The sequence below is a fragment of the Lates calcarifer genome, linkage group LG19, assembly GCF_001640805.2.
Source record: "Lates calcarifer isolate ASB-BC8 linkage group LG19, TLL_Latcal_v3, whole genome shotgun sequence".
Taxonomy (NCBI): domain Eukaryota; kingdom Metazoa; phylum Chordata; class Actinopteri; family Centropomidae; genus Lates; species Lates calcarifer.
In genome coordinates this window covers 8,155,432-8,178,201 of record NC_066851.1, presented here as the reverse complement: position 1 = coordinate 8,178,201, position 22,770 = coordinate 8,155,432, and the positions used below count along the sequence as shown (strand labels likewise).

The 22,770-nt window shown below is 42.0% G+C and overlaps 1 protein-coding gene across 1 annotated transcript in view; it reads left to right on the top strand.

Annotated features, from left to right (window-relative positions):
• Positions 1 to 22,770, top strand: part of prkd3 (protein kinase D3) — a 38,070-nt gene that overhangs the window by 7,860 nt on the left and 7,440 nt on the right. The window contains 8 exon segments of the mRNA XM_018697806.2: positions 11,940 to 12,078; positions 16,396 to 16,527; positions 17,144 to 17,301; positions 18,204 to 18,396; positions 18,496 to 18,573; positions 18,653 to 18,839; positions 19,364 to 19,487; positions 19,966 to 20,043. Coding sequence (XP_018553322.1) covers positions 11,940 to 12,078; positions 16,396 to 16,527; positions 17,144 to 17,301; positions 18,204 to 18,396; positions 18,496 to 18,573; positions 18,653 to 18,839; positions 19,364 to 19,487; positions 19,966 to 20,043 — 1,089 coding nt within the window.

The window sequence follows — 22,770 nt, the reverse complement described above, 5'->3', positions numbered from 1 at the left end:
GCCCGGCCACAAGAGTCAAGAGAATGACAGAGTGGAGAAGAGTGGTCCTCTCTGGGGAAAACGGGGCAGGGGAGGCTGGGACAGCCCTGTTGGCAGGCCTCGCATGGGGCACGGAGGGGGTTGCGGCCACCGTACAGGCTGTTGTCTGATGCCAAAACCATCAGTAGGAGGCCGCCCCTGCCACCAAGTGTGGCTTTGCTTTGGATTTTCTGTGCTTTTAGGTTGCCATAAATGCCCTTCACCATACTTGACTTCAGCCAGTGGCGGGTGATAATCTCGCATCACTCCAATCTCTGCTAATGCCAGCTGAATGGGCTTTGATTGTGATTATATTGAAGTGGTAAGCAGCAGTAATTTCGAACAGTTTAATACTCAGGAATCCTGGTGACTTTGTCCTTGTGAAGCCAACCACGTGTGGTGATTTAGGAGTACTTCCTGAGAGGACCCCGCTAGTTTCCATTCATAAATTTGTAACCATAGAATAACATGGTTCACTGAAAGAGGATATCTCATTTCCTTTATTAATTTACTCATTAATGGCTTTAGCTTCTTAGACTGGAGTTCCACCTTGACTGCATTTGCTAACTCAGCACACTTAGAGGACTTCAACCATGACAAATGCTGAACAAAGGAGGGTTAAACTTAGCTTAATAACAAGAACACAGCCCCATTCAAGACATTAACCCTTGCTTATTTGACCTAGTTAATCACTAATGTTGCTTTTCTGAACTGAAGAGCCCTTCAATTCAAAAGACTAGTACAAACAGATGTTATAATCATGACCTTAGCAGATGTGTTAACATGCCAAAAATGTTTCCAGTGTCCTGCAATGAAGAGCACATGGCCTCTGTTGTAGCTACATAGTCATATTAGTGTGGTGTTATTGATCCCTGCAGTACGAGCAGGTTGCAGAATGTCTCTTTCTGTGCTGTTTTCTCAGCACTGTTTGCCTTTCCTGTCTTTCAGCGTAGAGGGTGATCTGTCAGACTGATAGGAAGGTGGCAGGGGAAGTGCAATTACATGTTGATACAACAAGTAGTTGATAGAACAAGAAACCCTCTGTGTTATGAAGGGAAAAGGTCTTCAGAAATACCACCCATATAATAAGCAAAACTTGCCCTAATATACAAAAAACACACACAGGCCAAATGGGAAAAAAAGTACCACAATTCCACTTTTGTTTGATTGGTTTGTCTGGCCTTTTTTAAACCCAAGGGAAACAGTCAGCCACTCAGCATGGCTCCTTTTTGTCACTGTGTCTCTTTTCTCCAGCCGTACTCACTGTTCGGTTAGTTCCCCTCAGAGCCGCTCCCTGTTTCCATATTCTCTCTCTGCTCCTGCTCTCCAATCTGCTGTGGTCGGCAGAGCATTACAGCCTGTGCAGTCTGTGTGTGCCTGCCTTCAAATGGCTTTTTCCCTACACTACACTTGCTATTATTCTTGTCTGTGTGTTTAAACGTTCTGAGAAATTGCCTCTTGGTGTCTCTGTTTTGAAGAAGGTGACAGCTTGGGTGTTGGAATTTGGCTGGGCTGAGTGTTTAGTTTAGTTTTATTACATAGGTACAATTGTATTTCTGTGAAGCTGCTAATTCAACAAAAGAACCTCTGTAAAAGTAAGTTCTCATTATTAATCATAAAGAAAGAGAAAACCTCAAGCAGCTATAGTTCCTGCCCATGTTGTTGGACAGAACCCACAGCAATTATTAATGTTTCTGTTGAGCAACAGCAGCATGTTCCTACATCCTGCTATTACCGCACACCTTCTGACCTCCTGCTTTACCACAACAAGAGAAAGTGCCGTCGCCATCAATCTTACATAAATTCCCCCCAGGTTCACCTCTTTATTTCCCCCTGTGTGGAGGTGAATCCGGTGGCTGTCCCCTGCTACCCCAGGCCTGAGAGGGGAGATGAAGTGTGTGCTGCAGTATATCTCTGAGATGGAGGCACTGGCGGAGGATCGCAGCAGGGCTATAACTCATCAGCGGTGTGCGGGGGCCTGGCCAAGCATGTTTTAGATCACACTGCTCTCTTCCTGAGAGGCTTTGGATCCTGTGACTCAGCCTTCCTCTTCTCTGCCTGGCCTCTGGACGCTGTGAATGCATGCAATACTCATACGCGCGCGCACACACACACACACACACACACACACACATTTATACATACACAGATGCATGCAAGCAAACACCCACACGTGTGCAGGAGAGATGAGACGGTCTCTGTCATGTATGTAAAAAAAATGGTGCTATTAGGCCAAAAGCCACCTGGCTCTCATTTGGGGATACAGTGGCTAGTAACCAAACAGTTACCTCACCACCATTATCTCCACTCCACTTCAGTGCATCTGTTCTTCAGGCCAAATTACCACAGAAGAGTATTGTTTCTCTGGATCCAAACAATCAAAAGCCTTGTGAAATAATTGAGGGATTTTCTTTGGAGAGCTTCACAGCAACGTTTTGTACAATCAGGGAGAATTTTGGCTGGAAACCATCAGCTATTGTGGTTGATGTAAATTGGGTAAGCGGTATAGCTGTGTTAGAGTCTCCTGATGATTGAAAGAGGTCTAGGATGACAGGTGTAGAGTCTCCTACTATACGCTGCGGCCTGGACGAGACCCTGGATCTGAGCTCAGCGGTTAGAGTTGTCATTCCACCTTGTCTGCACCAGAATTGTAGATACACACATGTTCATGTAGGCTGCGATCACACACACACACAGCTCTCGGCTTACAGTGAGAAGTGAATTAATTACATATGAACACTTGGCACTTTTTCAGACCCCAGCGTTTCTCATCTTACCAGTCAGCTATGTCTCAGCCAAACCTCGGTGTTCACACTTTTCTGAAACATAATAAAGATATAGGGGTGAGAAGTTGCTTTGTCATTATGTTGACCCTTGTTCGTACAAAGCAGCAGAATGAGCATGTTGGCTCCAGAATGCAGGGAGAGTTACAGCTGAGTGGCAGTGAAGATTTTCAGCTTTTAAAAGTGCATTGCTACGGTGTCATGGACGTAGAAATTGACTGCAGCTCCAGATATATTTCAAGTAAAGCTTTATTTCATGCTTGGCTGACACACACTGACAAGTAGCAGCATTATTCACACTGGATTTATTGTTCTGAAGAGCGTACTGTTGTGTTCCACGATGATACAGCCTCATACAGTAAAAAACCTATGAATGAACTATGAGCCATATTCTGCCACATGGAAGGAAATAAGTTAGTCAGCTTGTAGAGTGAGAAAGTCACAGCTTCTCTCGCCGCTCTCCCACCACATGAGTTTCCTTTCCGCTGCATGAGGCTGCCTCACTTGGTTAGCTGAGCCTTCCTTCTGCAGTGGAAAAGAAGCTGACTTGATGTCAGGAGGAGCATATACTGTATTATGGATGTGTTGTGTGGAGAGCGATGGGATGAGTTAGCTTGATCCCGCATGTGTACAAAGATGCTTGCTTGAATGTAAACCATATGAGGGTTGCGCTTTTTCAGTCGGCTACACGTAGCCCCCCCTCTTGCTCTTTCTGCTTCCAGCTGTGGCGTGTTTGTCTTGGCCTGTGCCTGCAAACGGAGGAGCAAATAGTTTTGATGTAATGTACTATTGAAATGAAGCATGCTTCTCGGCCTTTCTTTCCATGCACTGGCTGCAGAGCATAAGGGAAGCACGCTCTATGGAGTTACGTGACTCAACATGAGCTGTTGTCAGTAGATGTGGAGTGTATTGCACCAACCTGCAAAATAATCTAAATTCTAAATCAAAATCCTCTTGATAAATGACTAGAACAGTGGGTGCTCATATGTCAGCTCTGGGTTGGTGCAGACAGTATAATCTTGGTACATAAAGACTGTGTACATTCTGCAAGTACATATTGTCGTGTTGTAAAATCAGACTTTGAAAATCTTAGTCACCTCTGTATTAGTATTGGTTTTACTAGGTCTGGGACAAATATTAAAGGAATAGTCCAACATGTTGGAAAATGCACTCATTCACTTTGTAGCCATGATGTGTTGTGTGTTTCTCTTGTATGTGTTAATTCAAATACCACAGTCATTTCATACCCCAGATGTGTGAGTTATTTGGTATCAGTACCTTTTTTTGTTTATGAAATGATTTTAGTGCCATATGAATAATCTTTATTGTTTGGTTGTTACTTGGTATATTGTTGCTTATTGTACTTGGCAACTTGTGCAACAGCCGTAACCGCTCATAACTGTTGGCTGGTATTGGCCTGAGCTTTTGAGGCTGTTCTGCGAGATGGTACTGGAAGGGAGCAGTTGTGTGCCAGTGGCTAGATGATAGGTAGCTTGATGAGACCTTAAAATCAGTGTATTTCCCAGTTTCGCAGGAACTTTTCTAGCACAGGTTTTTCATATTGACTAGTTCTCCCTTTTCATTCAAAATATTTCCAAACTGGCAACGTTACATTTGGTTTTGTGATCAGAGCAGCTGCTATTGTATCTATCTTAGACAACAAACACTAAAACTCTGCAGTGTCAAACTGAATTAGTGGGAAAATTAACTTGTTTTCATCGTGGATTTATTTAACATTCCATGCATGCAATGCAACATGCACTGATGTGTAAAACAAGAGGGGTCTAGCCTTATTTAAAAAAGAAAAAACATAAACATGGCAGTCCCCTGTGGCTGGCTTCCCAATATTGCAGTATTGCAGTTATTGTGACAGTCTTAGCAATCATTTGTCATTCCTGTATCAACTGCTTTCCTTTTGTGAAACATCACATAACAGTTATAAACCAACATGTTAGCTTTATTCACTGTCGTGTGAAACACATGTAGCTGTACATGTAATATTGAAGTTATGGTGGTACCTCAAGACACTCTAAGATTTTCTGCTCAATGCTGAATCCATTTAAACTTGGAACAAATTGGGTATATTTTTGTATATTAGTAGAATATATGTTTATATTGAATTTGCTTCATTCCTACTGTACAGTGAGGACATGTGCACCATCAAAGTGAATTATTCAGAAATCACACAGCCAAATTATATGGAAACCATTAAAACAGGACCAAAAACACTTAATTCTGAACAAGACAGTGGAAAACCAGAGTGTTTCCAATGTGCCCTCTTTTGATGCCTTACTCCAAGTGACAAATGAATTATTTTGCTGTCATTGATGCCCACATCTAGTAATCACATAATTCGCCATGCATGTGTTTCTTGTACCATGCTGGTGGAAAACTTTTTCTTGGTATTACATTAATAATATGTAATGAAAACAAATACAATTCCGCTGTTGACTTTAATAAATTAACACAGTTTTCCACACTGTGTTTGATGTGACTCGAACAAAGTCATTACACAGCTTTCCCCCAAAGGTTCGCGTGAGCACATAATTGGATTTTCCAATGCATTCGTTTGATGAGTTCTTGAAGTATATTTTCCTCTGTTGTGGGCATTGACGTGCACCTCAAAGTCAAACAATGGTTTCCCCATTGTTTTGACATAAAACACTGTTTTCCTATTAGTGAAACCCTCACTACAGCTCAGTGGAACTTATGGTTTCATGACTGACTGAGGAGCACGCTGATGCAGCACATGTTATCTATTAAATCTGCTGTATATAAAAACTCATCAAGTCTTGTTTTAATATAGTTTTAATATATACTGTATGCCAACCGGTCCAACTCTCTTTTTATTTGTCTTCTTTTAAGGTGTTCTTATGGACTCTTCAAATATATAACAGAAACAAAAAGAAATCAGCATCATCTTGTGTCTCCTGTTGTAGGTCTCTGGGGCAGTGTGATCTCTGTCCTAGTACGAATAATTCCAGGGTTATCAGTCAATGGACTTATTTATCTGGTGAATAAAAGCACCTTGTATCATACTCGATCTTGTGACAGTCTTTATCTTGCCACCTCAAGCTAAATGAAGAAGGGCCTTCTACCTCCTGACTCTGGTTAAATGTTTCACAAGAACCCTGTACCTTGATAAAAAATATTTGGGTTCAGTCCTCTTGCAGGAGATTGGATAATGTTACAAGCCTCTGTTTTTTGTAATGCTATTGCTTATTCAGTCACTTCTCAACGTTCAAACCATTTCAGCCCGGGGATAAATGCCTGCTCATGGGCACCCCAGAAGTAATTGCAGAATGAGCCTGTTGTTCATTCACTTTAACAGTTTCCCAGCTGGACTTTGGATTCAAATTGGTCTGAGGACAAAAACATGTCTAAAGTTTTCCATCCACTCTAGTATTTCTGGTTTATTTCTCCACTGTCAGCACTGAAATGTCAAAACGGTAAACAAATGCTTAAATCTTATAGAGGCTACGTGCAGAAAGAAGTGGTGTTGGTTACTCAGTAAACTCAAAAATAAGATATTAGGAGGTTGGAAATTCTTCTGCAATTTGACTGTCTACCTTTCTATTTAAATATAAACTTCTGGCCATGTCATATTTATTATTTTCAGAGCGAGAATTAAGAATGGCAGAGGCCTGCAAGTCAATATTATAAAAAACAAATCACATGACGATCAGACGCCAGTGATCACATGACAATCATACAGAATTTTGAAAAGCTCTCTCTTTCCTTGCCCACATTACAGAACTGGCATTTTCTAGTGCATCCACTTTGAAGAGTGTTTTTGAAAAGCTCCATTGTTTGTTGTCTGAAAACACTCTTAGTGTGAAGGAAGGGCCTGACTAAGAAAAGCTATGAAGTAAAAGATTCATTTAAAAATGCATCAGTGTGGAATTACACAATTAGTCTATTAATCAATCATTTGACAGAAGGATAATGAGCAACAGTTTGGATAATCTACTGATAATTTTAAGTTATTTTCTATATTCAATATTCCTTAGTTCCCACTTCTGAAATTTGAAAATATGATGCTTTTCCTTGTTTTCAAACTATTTAGTGACATAATATTTGGCTTTATGAAACTGTTATTTTATTTTACAATTAACTTAAATTTCAAAGGCCAAATGATTGAAAGATTAATAGAGAAAATAAGGCAGCACTTGTATGTATGTAGCAGCCATTTTGTTAGCCTATTAGCCGTAATACTTCCTAGAGCACTACTACAGTTTTTACGAGCAGTATTGTTTAGTAAGCTACACATGTATTTTGCTCATGGAGACCTGATCTGGAGCATTTTACTGTAACTGTCCTCCACATCTGTCTGGCTCGCTGCCAGACTAATAAAGGTGTTAGGCAGCCTGAGGTCAAGCAGCATACTTTTCCTTACTGTAATCACATGGCCATCTGTCAGAGCCTTGTGCACCGCTCTCAGCACTGCTTCCCTTTTGCTACCCACCTCTGCCACACATCACACATGCACAGAAACTCAAATGTCTAACCACATAATCATGTGCGCACTGTTCTGTTTCAACAGGAGCTCTTATTGTCCTCTGTGACTGACAGCCTCCACACATTTGGCATTGTGTGTGTGTGTTTTTTTTCATGGTGATAGCAAAGAAATTCAGTGGAACATTCAAAATAAGCCACAGTTGTTGTCCCCCCCCCCCCCCCCCCCCCCCCCACACACACACACAGTTTTAATGTCATATTAAAATGTACATGAATGGATTATGACTTATGCATCATTTCTCTACTTTAGCATTTTGAGCTTCATAGTGCAACTGATAGTAATGGCTCTGCAAAAGAAAGTATTAATATTCTTCAGTGCCAAATGGCGCAGTTGGTTATTCAAACCAGATCATTTTTTCATGGTTGTCTTGAGATGATTTGTTTTTGGCTCCCAGTGAAATAGGACCATAATTCAGATCTGTCCTGCTCTTTGGTCCCCCACCCTACCCCAAATCATCTCCCTTCTTCCCTCTTCTCTCCTGCCTCTCACTCTCTTTCCTTATAACAGGATTTAGCATATCAATGGCGGATTAGTTCGTTTAACAAAAGCTTACTACTGCAAAGCCCCTTTCCACTCGTCTTTCCAGCCTGACTTGTGGACCTCACACACAGCTCCTCCGCGCCGGGGTCTTTGGTGTGCGTGTGTGGTCGCGGCGAGCTCGGCTGAATGGATTTGTGTTTGAAGATGACAAAAGACGTGCTTAGTCACTATAGGCTTTGGAGATGTATGCAGTATCATGTGTGGGGTGATGGTGTGCGAGGGTGCATATGTGCACGGGAGCATGGTGGAAGTGAATGGTTTGTTTTTACATGAAGGGAGGGGAAATGTATGAATGTAGGGATTTCTGCTGTATGCATGTGTGCCCCCACAGGTAGCCATCAATTCTAACTTAATCTGTATGATCTGAACAAGCATACTGTTAAAATGTGCCCGAAACCAGCGTATCTATTGTTCTTGTACCTCTGGCTTCCTCTTGCTTTAATGGACCCTTGGAAAAAAGTAGTGTCCTCTGCCCTCGCAGTTGTTACGTGCTGGCCTGCAGATGCTGCTGCTCTGGAATGGGACCCATTCTGTACAGTGGAAAGTGTTGTGCGAGGTGCCAAGAGGAGGTGACTCCAGCTGGCTAGATTTGGGCATGGACCACAATTTTTGTGTATGTGTTGTGTTGGACAGCAGGCGTGTCAGGCGAGTAAAGGAAAACCCCACCATGACACTGCAGCCGGCTCAGGAAGGATGCCCCCCCCCCACCTCCATAACTCCCCGGGCCTGCCTGTGGTTGTGATGGTTTGGACCACATAGCATTAATCACCTCAGAGGGTGACAGGATTTAGGATGTAGCTATGTCAGGAGGGGGGGGCGATTTGGAAATGTTCCATTATACAGGCACGTGCCCTGTGCTACACTCAGAGCTGAGCAAAACTTTCTCCTCACAAGCTGTTTCCGTGTAACTGTTACTTTCTCATGTTTGTGTTTACAATAATTTTAGGCAGCTGAAATCGTCTCGATACAGAGGTTAAATTACCATTCCTATGGAAGTTATAACATAATACCATAAGTATGGATGCAGATGTCTCTTTAAAATAAGTAATCCAAAATATCTTCATCTGGCAAAAACACATTAACACACCACAGGCCTGCAGTGTTTGTTAAGGCTTACTTTTTGTTTGTACCACAGTATTATCAACTCATCTGTATAATGATGGCAAGGTGTCTGAGAGTATTAGTGTCATTGTGAGTGTTTGTCAGAACGTGGTTCTCATTTTGAATTCATCCATTTTACATCAAGTGAAGTCAATTTTATTTATATAGCGCTAATTCACAACAGAAGTTATCTCGAGGCACTGTATGTATAGAGCAGGTCTAGACATGCTCTTTATCTTATAAACTTACAGAGAGGACCAACAGATCCTACCATGCACACTAGGTGACTGGCAAAAAATCTTTAAGAACAGAAACTGAGCAGAACGATCAGTGACATCTGCTCGACGGTTAGACAGAGAGAATAAAAGACAGAAACATGCAAATACACAGACTAAGTCAAAATAAAATAATAATAAAAAAAAAAAATAATAATAATAAAGAATAATAATGACAGAACAGAAACATTAATAGCAAAAACACTACCACTAACACTAATAAATGTTTAAATGGTGTAACATCATGGGTTGAGCTGGATCATGGGAGCAGCAGGAGACTCTACAACTCTGGAGGCAGACACCTGCAGTAAGCACAAGAAAGAGAGAGAGAGAGAGAGAGAGAGAGAGAGAGAGAGAGAGAGGGAGAAGCACAGCCTGGGCACTAATGCGCTTGAGGGAAGAAACACATAGTTACATCAACAGCTTGCTGAACGTGTAAAATGTTATGTCTGGTTTTACAGGTGACATAAAAGCACAGTAGGGATTCAATCATAAATGAAGACTTATCCTGCTTGGGGTTGTGAGAGACTGGGGCTTTTCCCAGCATGCACTTGGGGAAGAGGTTAGATACACTTTGTTTCCGGTCTGTCACAGTGCTGACACATACAGACCTATAAACCTTCATGCCGGTGAGAAAAGAGTGGCACCTGGAGAAATCCCAAAGGAATATAGAGAGAATAACTAGAACGGTAGTATCTACTGGTGTGATTGAAAAAAACAAAACAAAACATTATTTCACTACAGATATGCAAGCTTTAACCTTGCACAACCTCAGTATCTCCATTTGGAAATAACCACTTTATTGGTGCCATTTTGAGACGGGAACAATGCAATAGTTCTTCACTTCCATTTGAATGACGGAATTTATTTATAAGGAAAGTTCAACCAAAATATTTTTCAGAGTTACCGCTAGTAATATGCACCAATGCTGATTTTGAGATGTCTGCCACTGAGATATTTACCTCCACTCCAATACACTGGAGGTTAATTGAATATATATTAAACAGTATCCTGGTTACTCACTGATTGGTCCAAAACAGTAATACATACATTACAACAATGTATATGTACACTGAGAAGAAACATGTGTATCTTAGTGACTATAGAAGCATGATGCTTCTACCTGATGCTCATGGAGCTGTACAAGAAATGATGTTTTGTGTTTCGATGTACTTTACTGATCCCTGAAGGGAGATCAGCACCAGGTCCTTTGTTAGGGTGTCTCTCTGTCTGACCACTAGTCCACTCTGCTGCCTGAAGTGCCACAACAAGCCTCTGTAGTTGTCAGTTTCTGTACATTCTTGCCTTGTGATGGTTCATTCCTCTGGCTTTGTTGACACGAGGCATTTAATACATCCATGTTTTCCTGAGCCATCAATTTGTCTCACTGTCTCTGTATCTGTGTTTCTTGGCAGTTAAAAGGCTGCAGGTGTCTTATGTCTCCCATGCCTAGATACTGTGCCAGCCCTCATTGCTCCTGGGCCATGGTGGCATTGTTCTATGTGGCCCATTGTGTGTAACCCTGGATCAGGCGGAAACAGCTGGTGGATCCTCCAGTACCAGCCTGCTTGGCATTGAGACTGGGCTCATACTTTGGTGTAAAATTACTGAGCCTCAATTCCTAAATTCCTACCATGCAGGACGGCTCTTAACATTCATCTACGGTTGATCGGCTTCTTCCACAATGGTATTCAAAACAGGATTCTACTTTGTGCAAACTTCAAATTTAAGCTGTGTGTATGTGTACTTTAGATATTTGCATACATACTCTACAATTTTTATATATGTGTCCATATAATTTTGTAGCCATGCTTGTGACAAGAACATTGCTCTCCAGAAGGCTATGAACTGCCCTCAGTACAGGAAGTGACTCAGTATTGACTGGCGCTGCACTTCCTGTGCGCTGATTCTCCTCTACTCCTCTCAGGATGTTTACCTCCTCCTCCTCCTCCACATCTCCCTCTCCCACCCTCCTCTCTGCCCCCTTCCTTGATCATGTGACTTTACGTCGGTCCACTCTGCTCCAGTTCATGACCTGGTTTGTCTAGGTTTGCTTTGGCCCAGGCATTGGCAGTGACAACGAGAGCTGAATTGGAGACCTTGGCCATGCTAGAGGAGGACTTTTCTTTGTGTACACTTAATAATATAACATATACCTGGTACATTACTGAAGTACAAGAAGTACTTTTTTGAAGTAGGTCATTATGATTATTCCTGATTTGCACTGTATTGTTGGAAACAATGTGGAATAAAAGACACATTTGCTCATTTAATAGGCACAAAGCAACACACCTGAGCTTTATGACTTGGAAATAGATTTGATTGCTGTAGGGGAAATGGGTCTTCAGTGAAGGATCTGTGTACATTTATCTGAAGAGAGGAAAGGAGGTCTGAGCAGGAGCTCTCTACTGAGCCACTGGATTAAAAATGCTCCTCATAGTGATTGCCACTGGAAATTACGTAATGTGTGTGTGTGTGCTTGTGTGTATTTACAGGAGCTTTACTATAGAACACTTAGTGAATATGAGTCAGACAAATGGGGTTGATCTGTATCTCTTTCTGTTTTCTGCATCAGATGTAGATGTAGATGTGGTTATTACCACAGTGTAATAACCATAAATTGTGCTCACACATTATCAGGCTTAGTAGTACCGGCATCTTTGATATGCATATATCTTAACTCATATCTTCACTTCTCTCCAGTTCCCAGAGTGTGGCTTCTTTGGCATGTACGACAAGATCCTGCTCTTCCGCCACAACTTAAACGACGAGAACATCCTGCAGAGGCTGACCTCGGCAGAAGACATCCATGAAGGAGACCTCATTGAGGTGGTGCTTTCTGGTATGTAAATTGCAGTGCAGCTATAGATTGATTAGTGGGATATTGCCTTGAATATGTTGGATAGTTTCTAGACACCCGTTTTCTCCACCATCTCAGCTTAGTTAAAACATGAAAAGTTGTACTAAAATTAATCGCTACTTAGCATTTTTGTGAAGTAAAAAAAAACATTGACTCAACAGACCTTGTGAACTGTTGCTCTTGGCAAATATAAAGGTACAGAATGAACAAGAGTTTCTAATGATCCAGTCCAGTTTATACCTCCTAATTTGAGTATCGAAGGTGTTTTTGAGTTTAGGTTAGATATCCAAATAACCTTTAGCCCCTCATCATTAAAGCTTAAGTTCAGAGTTAGGAAGGATATTTAATTAAATATTTAATGTTAAATACAGTGGCTTGAAAGCTATTTGTAAGTTTTGCTATTGCTACATAGCCAACATTAGCATTAACAGTTGTTTACTTATCAGTCTAGAAGAAATGTTGCGAGTTCAGCATTTCATTTCATTCCTTTACTTGCCAAGAACTGTCTCCAGCAGTGGAAAGCAACTGCAATATTTTGCTACTAGTTCACTTTTCACTTTTCTTCTACTGAAGTTAGCGCCCAGCCAGCCTGTCTCATCATTTGCCGATATTGACTGCCTGGCATCCAGACTGATCCGAAAAAGTAGCGCTACTCAGAGGGCGTATTATAACCTTACATACTGTAAACACAACAATCATCACCATCAGCACCACCCGCTCCCAGCAAGAAACAACATTTGATGGCAGAGAGAACTTACAAATAGCACCTTTAACCCATGTATTACAATGAGGGAAAGAGGTATAGTATAAAAATAGAGACTGTAGAAACCGGTCACTCTGACAGTTCTTCATTTATCTTCTTATGCTCATGTCAGCTGAAATACCCACAAAGATTGTGTACAAAATGTGATACAGTGTCTTTGTTGGCACAGCCTTGTTTCAGTGTGTTTAAGTCCAAAACAAACAGACTTAAGGTCATGCCTCTTTAGACTTCCAAAACAGGAGAGAAATGAACATAAAATTCCACCAAGCAGTATAAACCAAGTGTTTTTAGAGTCCAAACAACTGCCTAAAACTAATAAACTGGAGGAAGCCTCACTTGTTACATTTTTTGTGCCTAGTCATAGCTGACACACCTTCCAGTAAACACAGCCTGTTGTGTCTGGTTCAAGGGCACTTCAGTTGGTCAGATACTTGCTGTCCTGTGTACTTGATTCCTTTGTACTCACTAAAACGCCACTGCCCAAATGAAATGTTATTCATGTGCAGTATTATGTTGTTAAGGGAATGACTACAAGTGAATCAATCACTCAACACTCCCCTCACCTACCCACATGCTTTTGATTTTTGTGGTACACTTGTGTTTTCTTTCCCTCTGTTTTTGTTTTTTGCCTCCCCATCAAAGTTTCCATTACATTGTCCACCTTTGCAGCGGCTACACAGGTGTTTGATTCTTCTTTGTCATTTCCTGCCATGAATGAATCAGCTTCCTGTGCTGCACTGGGACCAAAAAATGGCTTAGAGTATCTGTTCTGCTCTAATCTGTTCTTCTGCTCCATCTGTCTCCACAAGGAAGCACCTGACACCACCTGTGCTGAATATCTCCTCCTCTCTCCTGGGCTGAGAGTATTGTTTGCAGGGATTTAGATAGGATGATTATATAGGTTCAGGATCTGTGGATACTCCAGGCACTGGGGCTGAGGAATGTAGACTAAAGACTGGAGAACTTCCTTCTTTTTGTTTCTGACTGTCTGTGTTTGTCTTGCGCTTTCTTTTGTGTCAGTCTTTGTTGCTCTCTTTCCCTCCTCTGCGTTCTCTCATTCTAATCCCTCCTACCTCAACAAATCCATCTGCAGGTGTAAGCTCCACCAGTGGAGCTCGACAGTTTATGGCCTGAGATATACTTGATGAAAAACGTCATAGAAGATCTCAGAGTTGCTACATATGCAACACGTTGTTTTTTTTATTTCATCTAACACTCAATAAACTTGGCCCTTTTCACGAGAGGGGCTTTGCTGTGTCAGACACTTGATCTTTGTTTGAGAAACACGAGCTGAGAGGTCCACATTCCCAAGCCTTTCATTTGGTTCAGAGAAAGTATGAACCTTTTCTGCCCCACAATTTGTCTCCTGTCATCTTCCGCTCCCTAACCAACCTGCTGTTGGATTCTGTGGCTGTGGGAGAGAGATGGTCTGAATATCTCTCTCGCTGCGAGAGGGAGGCAGAAGTGGCTTTTTCTTGGCTCTGGGCTCAAAGACGAGGGCTTGTTTTTCCTGCAGTAAGTGATTGTAGTAGACCCGCGGAGTGTAAACACGATCTGATGCGCGGGGCGGCCCTGGACACAGCAGACACTGCACAGGCCATCTCGGCCCATGAGGTTTGAGGTTTGGCCTGACCGAATGTCCCTTTGTTCTGTTTTTCACTCCCTTCAAATTCCCACCCACTTTCACAGGCTCCTTATTCATTACCATCGGCAGTGTGAAATTGATATTTTACAACACCTTCTGTTTGTCATAAATGCAGCTAACTTGTTTTTGTCAGATGGAAACTTGTGGCCTCCAAATGGAAAGTCAGCGTCTCAAAGCAAACAGATAGTGCATTCATGTGAGCCTCTCTGCTCGTGAGAAGTGCTGTGAAAAACAACGCGTCGGGTTTATATTTGCCGTTGTTTGATGCTAATTAGCGCGAGAAGCATTACATAACACACTGGGCCTGCTAAGAAGCGGCCAGTTGTTTTGCAGACGTGTGTGAAAAAGCTCATGAATGCCGCCTTTCATGTGTCTGTGCCAGAGAGCTGCGTTCGCCCCATCACATGTGACCTGCCTGAGCTCTTTCCCTCTGCTTTCAAATCAAACCCAAACTGCAAACATCACCCCACCAACCATTGTATTTCTCTGAAATGGAGAAAAATGTGGCCCTAGTCCTCTCAGCCAATCTCTTCTTGCATTGCTAGTGTGCATAAATATGAATATCTCAGAGAATTTTATTGCAGTGGTCCCACGCTGTGACTTAAAAATTAACATTTATTTACGTTTGTTTCTTTACTTAAAATCAACCCTTGACCTGTCTTCTCTGTGGAGAGGTTGGATCCTTTTGTCAAATTAAAAGATCTGATTGATTCAGTGTGACTGGTTATTTATTGCCTGTGAGGATTTATGTGACATCTAAGAGTTTTATTCTCTGACTCTTTAATCGTTTTCTCTCTTGAAGGATGTTTTCTCTTTATTTTATATGGAGCATGTGCAGATACTTGACAAAGGAAATGCTTTTTTTAATTACTGGCCAAATGTCATATTTGTTGTTCAAGTCTGCATCTCATCACAGCAACAACAGCTGAGTGTCCTCACTTGTTCAAGGAAAATGTGTTTGGTTGAATCACCTCAAAGGAAATGAACTAACACACACTAAATGACATCACCATCGCCACCTCACAGGTTTTTTCTGCTTAACCTGAGAGTAAAGATTAACTATTCCCCTGTTGGTGACTTGTCAAATGATTGCACAGGAACACTTTGCTAATGCAGGCTCTGAGAGAAGAGAGGCTTCACTCACTCACACACACACACACACACACACACACACATGCACACACGCATGCGCACACACACATGCACACACATGGACACACACACATAGGTTTGGCAGCAGTCACCTCCACATCTTACTCATCTTCACATCTTTTGATGAGTCACAGCCATGATTAACCAAGTCTCGCTTCCAGCAGTGAGCTCAGTGTGTCTGTTTGACACACAACAACAGAAAAATAAGGGAAGAATAAGAGACAAAAAGAAAGAGAGACACATCCACAACTCTGTTGGATTTGATATTATATGCATAGTAACAAAGATGGACTGATGTAACAGGATCATACTGCATTTCACTTGTGTCCTATGGGTGTGCCCTATCACTTCGATACAAGGAATGATGAATTTGAAGTTGTGCCACAGCACATGTGACGCCCTCTACTGCAGCTTTGTGGATACAGCACTCATATGAGACTTCGCTTGCAGTGGAGAAATCTTCCTTGCTTTTCTTTTAAATTAATCTTTCCCCCTGACACAAGTGCACATGCATATAGGGAGACTATATTGTCTGCAATATTGCTTTGATATTAAAAACTGTATTAAATAGTTGCCAAATGTGATAAATAGCTGCTCCCTTCTTGTCTTTTTGAATCCTTTGTCGTCATTTCTCATAATTGTCTTTCTTCTGATCCTTCAGTTTTCTTTGAAAAACCATTTTCCAGATTTATTTCACTTTCACCAAGTTTTAGTCATACCAATTGTGTCTTGTTCCTAGCTCAAGCAACAGTTGAAGACTTCCAGATCCGACCACATGCCCTTTTTGTCCACTCCTACAAGGCCCCCACCTTCTGCGACTACTGTGGGGAGATGCTATGGGGTCTGGTCCGGCAGGGGCTCAAATGTGAAGGTTAGGACACACAGACACACACACACACACACACCACACACACACACACACACACACACACACACACACACACACACACCTGGACAAATATTACAGATCACACTGTGTCTTTCCCAAGCCTTTGACTTCTCTAAGACCTTTTGCTGTATCTCAGGGATAATTCTTAGAAATCCAGCCTGTCTCCTACTGTATCCACACACACAGATGCACAAACATACTACATCTCTGACCTCAAGAATGTATCAGGGAGATATACAAGCAAACAAGAAAGATTTGGTCTGGGCACTGTAGCCAGTGAAATGCTTGACATTCAGATCCCAGTGGAGTTATGGCTCGCTGGCTCGCTTTCATATTTTTGTCATTGGATCTGATTTGAATCACATTCTTTCATCTTCTTGTCATTAGACTGCATTTGAAATCCTCTCTGACTATGAATTTAATTTGAATATGTTGGTTTTTCTTAGCAGTGAAACATACAGAGTCTTCTACAGGCCTTGTCATCAGTGGGGCCATCTTGTGGCTGATTTGGAAAATAAACTATATTGTGACCTCACAGGCTGATGCACTATATTCCTAGATTTTGTGACTGATGTCATCTGTGTTTTCATGTTTTAAGGATGTGGGCTAAACTACCACAAGCGCTGCGCCTTTAAGATCCCAAATAACTGTACTGGTGTCAGAAAGAGGCGACTGTCCAATGTCTCACTGCCTGTACCATCCCTTTCTGTCCCTCGACCCGTACCTGCTGAGAATGCCGTGGTCGTCCTGGATGAGGTAAGTTCTGATTGGTGGAGATATGACTTATATACATATGCTTGGTATATAAGTGGACAAATCCAAAACTCTGCAAAGTAAAAAGTTGGAAAGACATCAGCATCTGCTTATTGTCTGAATGACGGGGTCTGGGAATGTGATGATTTCTTATCTGCACATGTAGAATGAACTGGCTGGATTTTTGACATCATCCTAAATCAGACTGGAAGGCAGGTGAATCGGCCAAGAATGCGAGGCAGTCAATCTGCATGCCGTTAAACGCTTCTAAACTTATCAAATTTGGCTCTTTTCCGCGGGTGAATCTCCTGGGCCCTGTTGTAGAATACCACTGATGCAGAAAATTGAATTGAGCTGCACAGAGCTCTGTGGAGAGATCCTCAGTGAGGTCTTATGAAACAGTTTTTGCATAAGCCCACACTGGAATATTCTCCTCTTGTCTGCGTCCCCGCGAAAGGTCATCAGGAAATGTAATTATGCTAATGACATTAAAAGTCCATTGAAGTCCAAGTTTACACATCTGCTCACTTGCTGGCAAAAACAAAGAGAGCTTCCTTCCCATTTCTGTCAGGAGCTTCTAGACTGCTCGATTTATTCATATAAAATCAGGAGTAAATGCTCATATGTGGTAAAACATGACAAATCTAATAACCTTGTTTCGACCACTGGGACTATATAAACTATGCAATGTCATGTTAACTCAGTGTGACAGATTTCTTTTTCCCTTTTCCATTCTTCTTCTACTGCCATGTCATTATTCACTCTGTCTTTCCCTATCACTCAAATTCTCCCTTTGAGGCTGTTCTTTCTTTTATTTTTCCCTTTGCTTCCTTCCTGCATATGGTTTTTAATTCTTCCTAACATCTCACCCCCCCCCCTTTTTCCATCCTTCCAACCCCTGGCAGCAGAGGTCCCATCAGGAGGCAGGGAAGCGGATCCTGTCCTGGAGCGGCAGGCCCATTTGGATGGAGAAGATGGTGCTGGGACGGGTTAAGGTGCCGCACACCTTTGCCATTCACACCTACACTCGGCCCACTATCTGCCAGTACTGCAAGCGTCTGCTCAAGGGTCTCTTTCGACAGGGCATGCAATGTAAAGGTAGGACTGCATATGAAGAGACATTGTGGTTCATTTTAAAACATTTTGGCAGTGTTTTACCATAATAATTTGCCATTTATTTTAAATTTCATCTGCCAGATTGCAGATTCAACTGCCATAAGCGGTGTGCTTCAAAGGTACCAAGAGACTGTTTAGGGGAGGTGGACTTCAATGGAGGTAAGTTCTACATCCAATTTCACAGTGACAGTGGTATAGTCTGTGGTACAGTCTCTTAATATTTCATATATATGTATAGAGCCAGCCAGTCCTGGCCCAGATTCAGACACTACCATGGATACTATGGAGGTAGACAGTACTGATATGGATGGCGGCAGAGGACTGGATGACCCAGAGGAGCCCTCGACACCAGATGAGAGGATATTCGACATGGATTCTCCCCTCTTGGATAGAGAGAAGGATGAAGAGCCCATCAAGACTATTAGGTATGAAGATACTGATTTAATTACAGGTCACTCAATTTCCCTTTTACATCTTTGTAAGTTTCTGTAGGTGGCACTGTTTGCTTTGTTACTTCAGCCACGATGGCTGTCACTGCTCACGCCAGTGACACAATTCTGATTTCATGTATTAGTTCAGTTCAGTAGAGAGTGACAGGGAACAAGCAGAGAAGGGGAAGACATGCTGTAAAGGTCACCGTCCTGATTCAAACCGGGGACTTTGCGGTTATGTTTTAAACCACCAGGTCTAACTGCCCAATTCCTGTGTTTATTCTACACCAGCAGTGGAGTCTTATGTTTCCAGCAGTGTTACTGCTGCTGCAAACATAAAATGTATGATGTCCTGTGCAGGATTTCTGTCAGGAAAGATCTACCAGACACTGGCTGCTTCAAAAAGCAAATATAAAATGTTCTATTAACTTGCTACAGGTCATTACAGTGAGCACTAAATCAGTGTGTAATTGTGATATTAATCAATAAATCTTATTTTTATGTGTACATGTGTGTAGTCCTTCCACTAGCAGCAACATCCCTCTGATGCGGGTGGTCCAGTCCATCAAACACACCAAGAGGCGGAGCTCCACTGTGGTGAAGGAGGGCTGGATGGTTCACTATACGAGCAGGGACAACCTGGTAAGACTGATAACCTCAAAAGCTCAACAGAGGAGCCTGGTCTGAAATGGGCTGTGCTTAGCCTGTATGCTGAGGGAAAAAAACTCCTTCTCCAAAGCTGTTTGCATGTGTTGAATTCAGTACAGAAGGTATTTTGCTTGACAAACAAACTCTTAGACGACTGCAACATTGGGGCGGCACGGTGGTGCAGTGGTTAGCACTGTCATCTTATAGCAAGAAGGTTCCAGGTTCTTCTCTGTGTGGAGTTTGCATGTTCGCCTGTGCCTGTGTGGGTTCTCTGCGAGTACTCCGGCTTCCAGTTAGGTTAACTGGTGACTTTAAATGGCCTGTAGGTGTAAATGTGAGTGTGAATGGCTTCATCCTGTCTCGTGACATTTAATGGATAAGTGGTATAGATATTGAATGAATGAAAGACTGCAATATTGGCAGTATTTTGCCATTTAGACTAACACTTGGTGTTCGTTCTCCCCCTTAACAGCGGAAGAGACATTACTGGAGGCTGGACAGCAAGAGTCTGAGTCTCTTCCAGAACGACACCGGAGCCAAGTTCTACAAAGTAAGCATAAAACTGTTATCTCTGCCTTGTTTTTGGAAAATCATGTCTTGTCCTCTGCATCAAACACACAGTTACATTCCTTAAGATGTCAGAAAATTGAGCAGCTTAATGCTGGTAAATCCAGTGTTGAATCCATGGTCAATAACATCTCTTAAGTCCTTCAAAGACTTGAAAATTTACTACCATTCTATTTTAAAATCTTGATGCTGAAGTCCTTTAAGAGGGGATGCTTTTTCATATTCATATTTGAATATTGTCTGTCACACTTAGGAGAGGTATGTAAATAAAATCTAACCAGTGGTAGCTGTGTGACTCAGCGTGGAGGGCTGTCGTGTTGCAACTGTAAACTACCATAAGGTCAGTTTGGCTCACTGAAATTTCCCCTGTGGTTTTTAACCCTGCAGCCTGATCTCTTCTCTGTGTGAAGTGAAAGGATACAGTCACCAGCAGTCACTATGTTTGGCTATTGTGTATCAGGTCAGATGGGACATTTGAAGGGGTTTTGAAGAGAGAGTTAAAATTTTACCTGTAGGGATCCCCAAGAAAAAAAGAAAGAAGGGGCTTTTAATGTACACATATCTATATATCACATATCTAAAAAAACAAAGTCATTTGGTCTAAAATCAAAGATAAAGTTGTAAAGTTTTATTGTTTTTTAATCCAAAATTCCCACCAGAATGGGGTCTTGCATATATTGCACAACCTTATCTCAAAGTCAGTGGTGGCTGTGAATGAAACAATTTTGATGTGTAAAATCAGTTGTGGAGAGTGTGTGACACTTCCTGCTCTGGTGCCAGCACCATAGTCAGTCATTACATGCCGCAGGGGCTTAATAGCACAGTAATTACACATTGAGGACTAAGGGAGGGAACTACAGCCTGCAAGGTAAAGACTTCCACATGTGTGTTGGTGGTTGTTTGAGTGTGTGTGCGTGTGTGTGTAGGGTGGGGGATGTTGTGTCATTTTATTGTTCATGTTGCTCTGTATGTTTTGAGACTTTGACACCTCTTTGAGCTGTGGTCAGAGTTGTGTTGCAGTGGGATGGTGTGTAGGATGCAGCAGAGTTTCCACAGTGAGAGCCAGCACATTCACTCTTGAGTGTGTGTGTATGTGTTAAATGGGTGGTTTTGTCTCTACAGTCCTTTTTTTCTTCTTTCTTACCATCTCCCCCATACACTGGTTGTGAAACAAAGCTGAAAAAAAGCTTAATTCCCTCACCCTTCTCTCCCAATTATTCTGTCACACCCTGTATCCCCTGCCACTAGCCTTGGAGAGGAAACCTCAGCGGGGACTGACTCCTCAGGGTGTGTTTACAGGCAGCTTTATGTGGTTCTTTATTATCAACTTGGCACTCAGCTTCGTTTAAGACCTTCAGGAGGCTAATTGAAGGCTAGCTGTAAATGCTTTCTTTTCATGCGCAAAAGTTCAGTCTTGTTCCACGCCTTTTGCTTCAGTGTAGTAGATTTTTTATCTGTGATAGATAACGTGAGTTGATTTCCTGTACATTTGAAAAAGGTTCTTTCAGAGGTTTCTTTTCAGAAACCACAGATTCTCCATATGTTCAGTCTGTATCCGGGAAATAGCCTGTCTTGGGCCTTTTCCTTTCATTTCTCTGAAGTTTCTAGCCTGCTGCTCATCAGTATGTGGCCACTGTCCTACCCTTTTCTTTATACCTCCAATCTGATTAGTGGTGGTGGTGTGGTGGCTTGCTTGCCAGGCATGGCAGCCATTTTCACCATTTGGAAGCCATAACGGCTCCTCGTTTGAAGACAAGACCCCTGTACTTGTGGCTTTCTCTGAAGAACCTTTTATGGGGTGAGGGGGCTTCTCTCTGTCTCTGCCAGATTGAGTCCTGTCACAATCAAACGTTACACACACACACACACACACACCAACTCACACACTGCTCTGTAAAAGAACGGTAGTTGTCGTGTCTTTCTGTCTCAGCGGCTAGCGGTAGCGCCAGTGGCTCGTGCTCAGATGGGGCCTCTGGCTGGCCCTGCCTTGTAATCAGGGAACCAGAGCGCTTCAGCCGCCACAGGGCCCCGCTCACGTGACCCAGCCCCGCTAACCACAAGCACTTCATCTGATACTCTGTGGTGAGCCACGCGGAGGGGACAGCGTGTGCCTCTGTGAGCCCCCATTGGCTGGAAATTCTGTGTGTTTTTTAATTTTTGACCCTCCTTCCTCTCTTTGATTTGACAGTGAATTTGAAGGGGAAGGGGGGACTTTTAAAGTGCGCTGCAACTGTCCATTCTGTATGTGCTCATAAGAGAGGAAAGGAGAGAGGAAAGGAGAGAGTTAGAGCTTGGATTGTGTAATCAACACCCAACAACTGAGTGTGGAGACTTTGTATGTGAGTGTTACTACCCGTATTAGTTTTGTTTCTGTCATGTTATTGTGTAGGTTGAGTACTACATCTTTAGGTTAAGCATTTTTCTGCTCTGATACAGTGGTTTTCTGTTTTAATTTCTTAATATAAGATAATAACCATTTAAAAAGTATCATTTACTTTTACATTTAATTCTGTTACTTTGGGATTTTTAAAGGTAAGGTAAAGGTAAGAAGCTTGTCAATTTGAGGGAGTATGTGTTTAATATTTTTCTTTAATTTTATAAAATTTTTCAATTTATTATTAACTTTTTAAAACTTAATTTATCTTGGTAACATTAAATAATGTTTTAAAATCTAAATCTATTTTTAAAAAGCTAATTATCGATTTAGGTA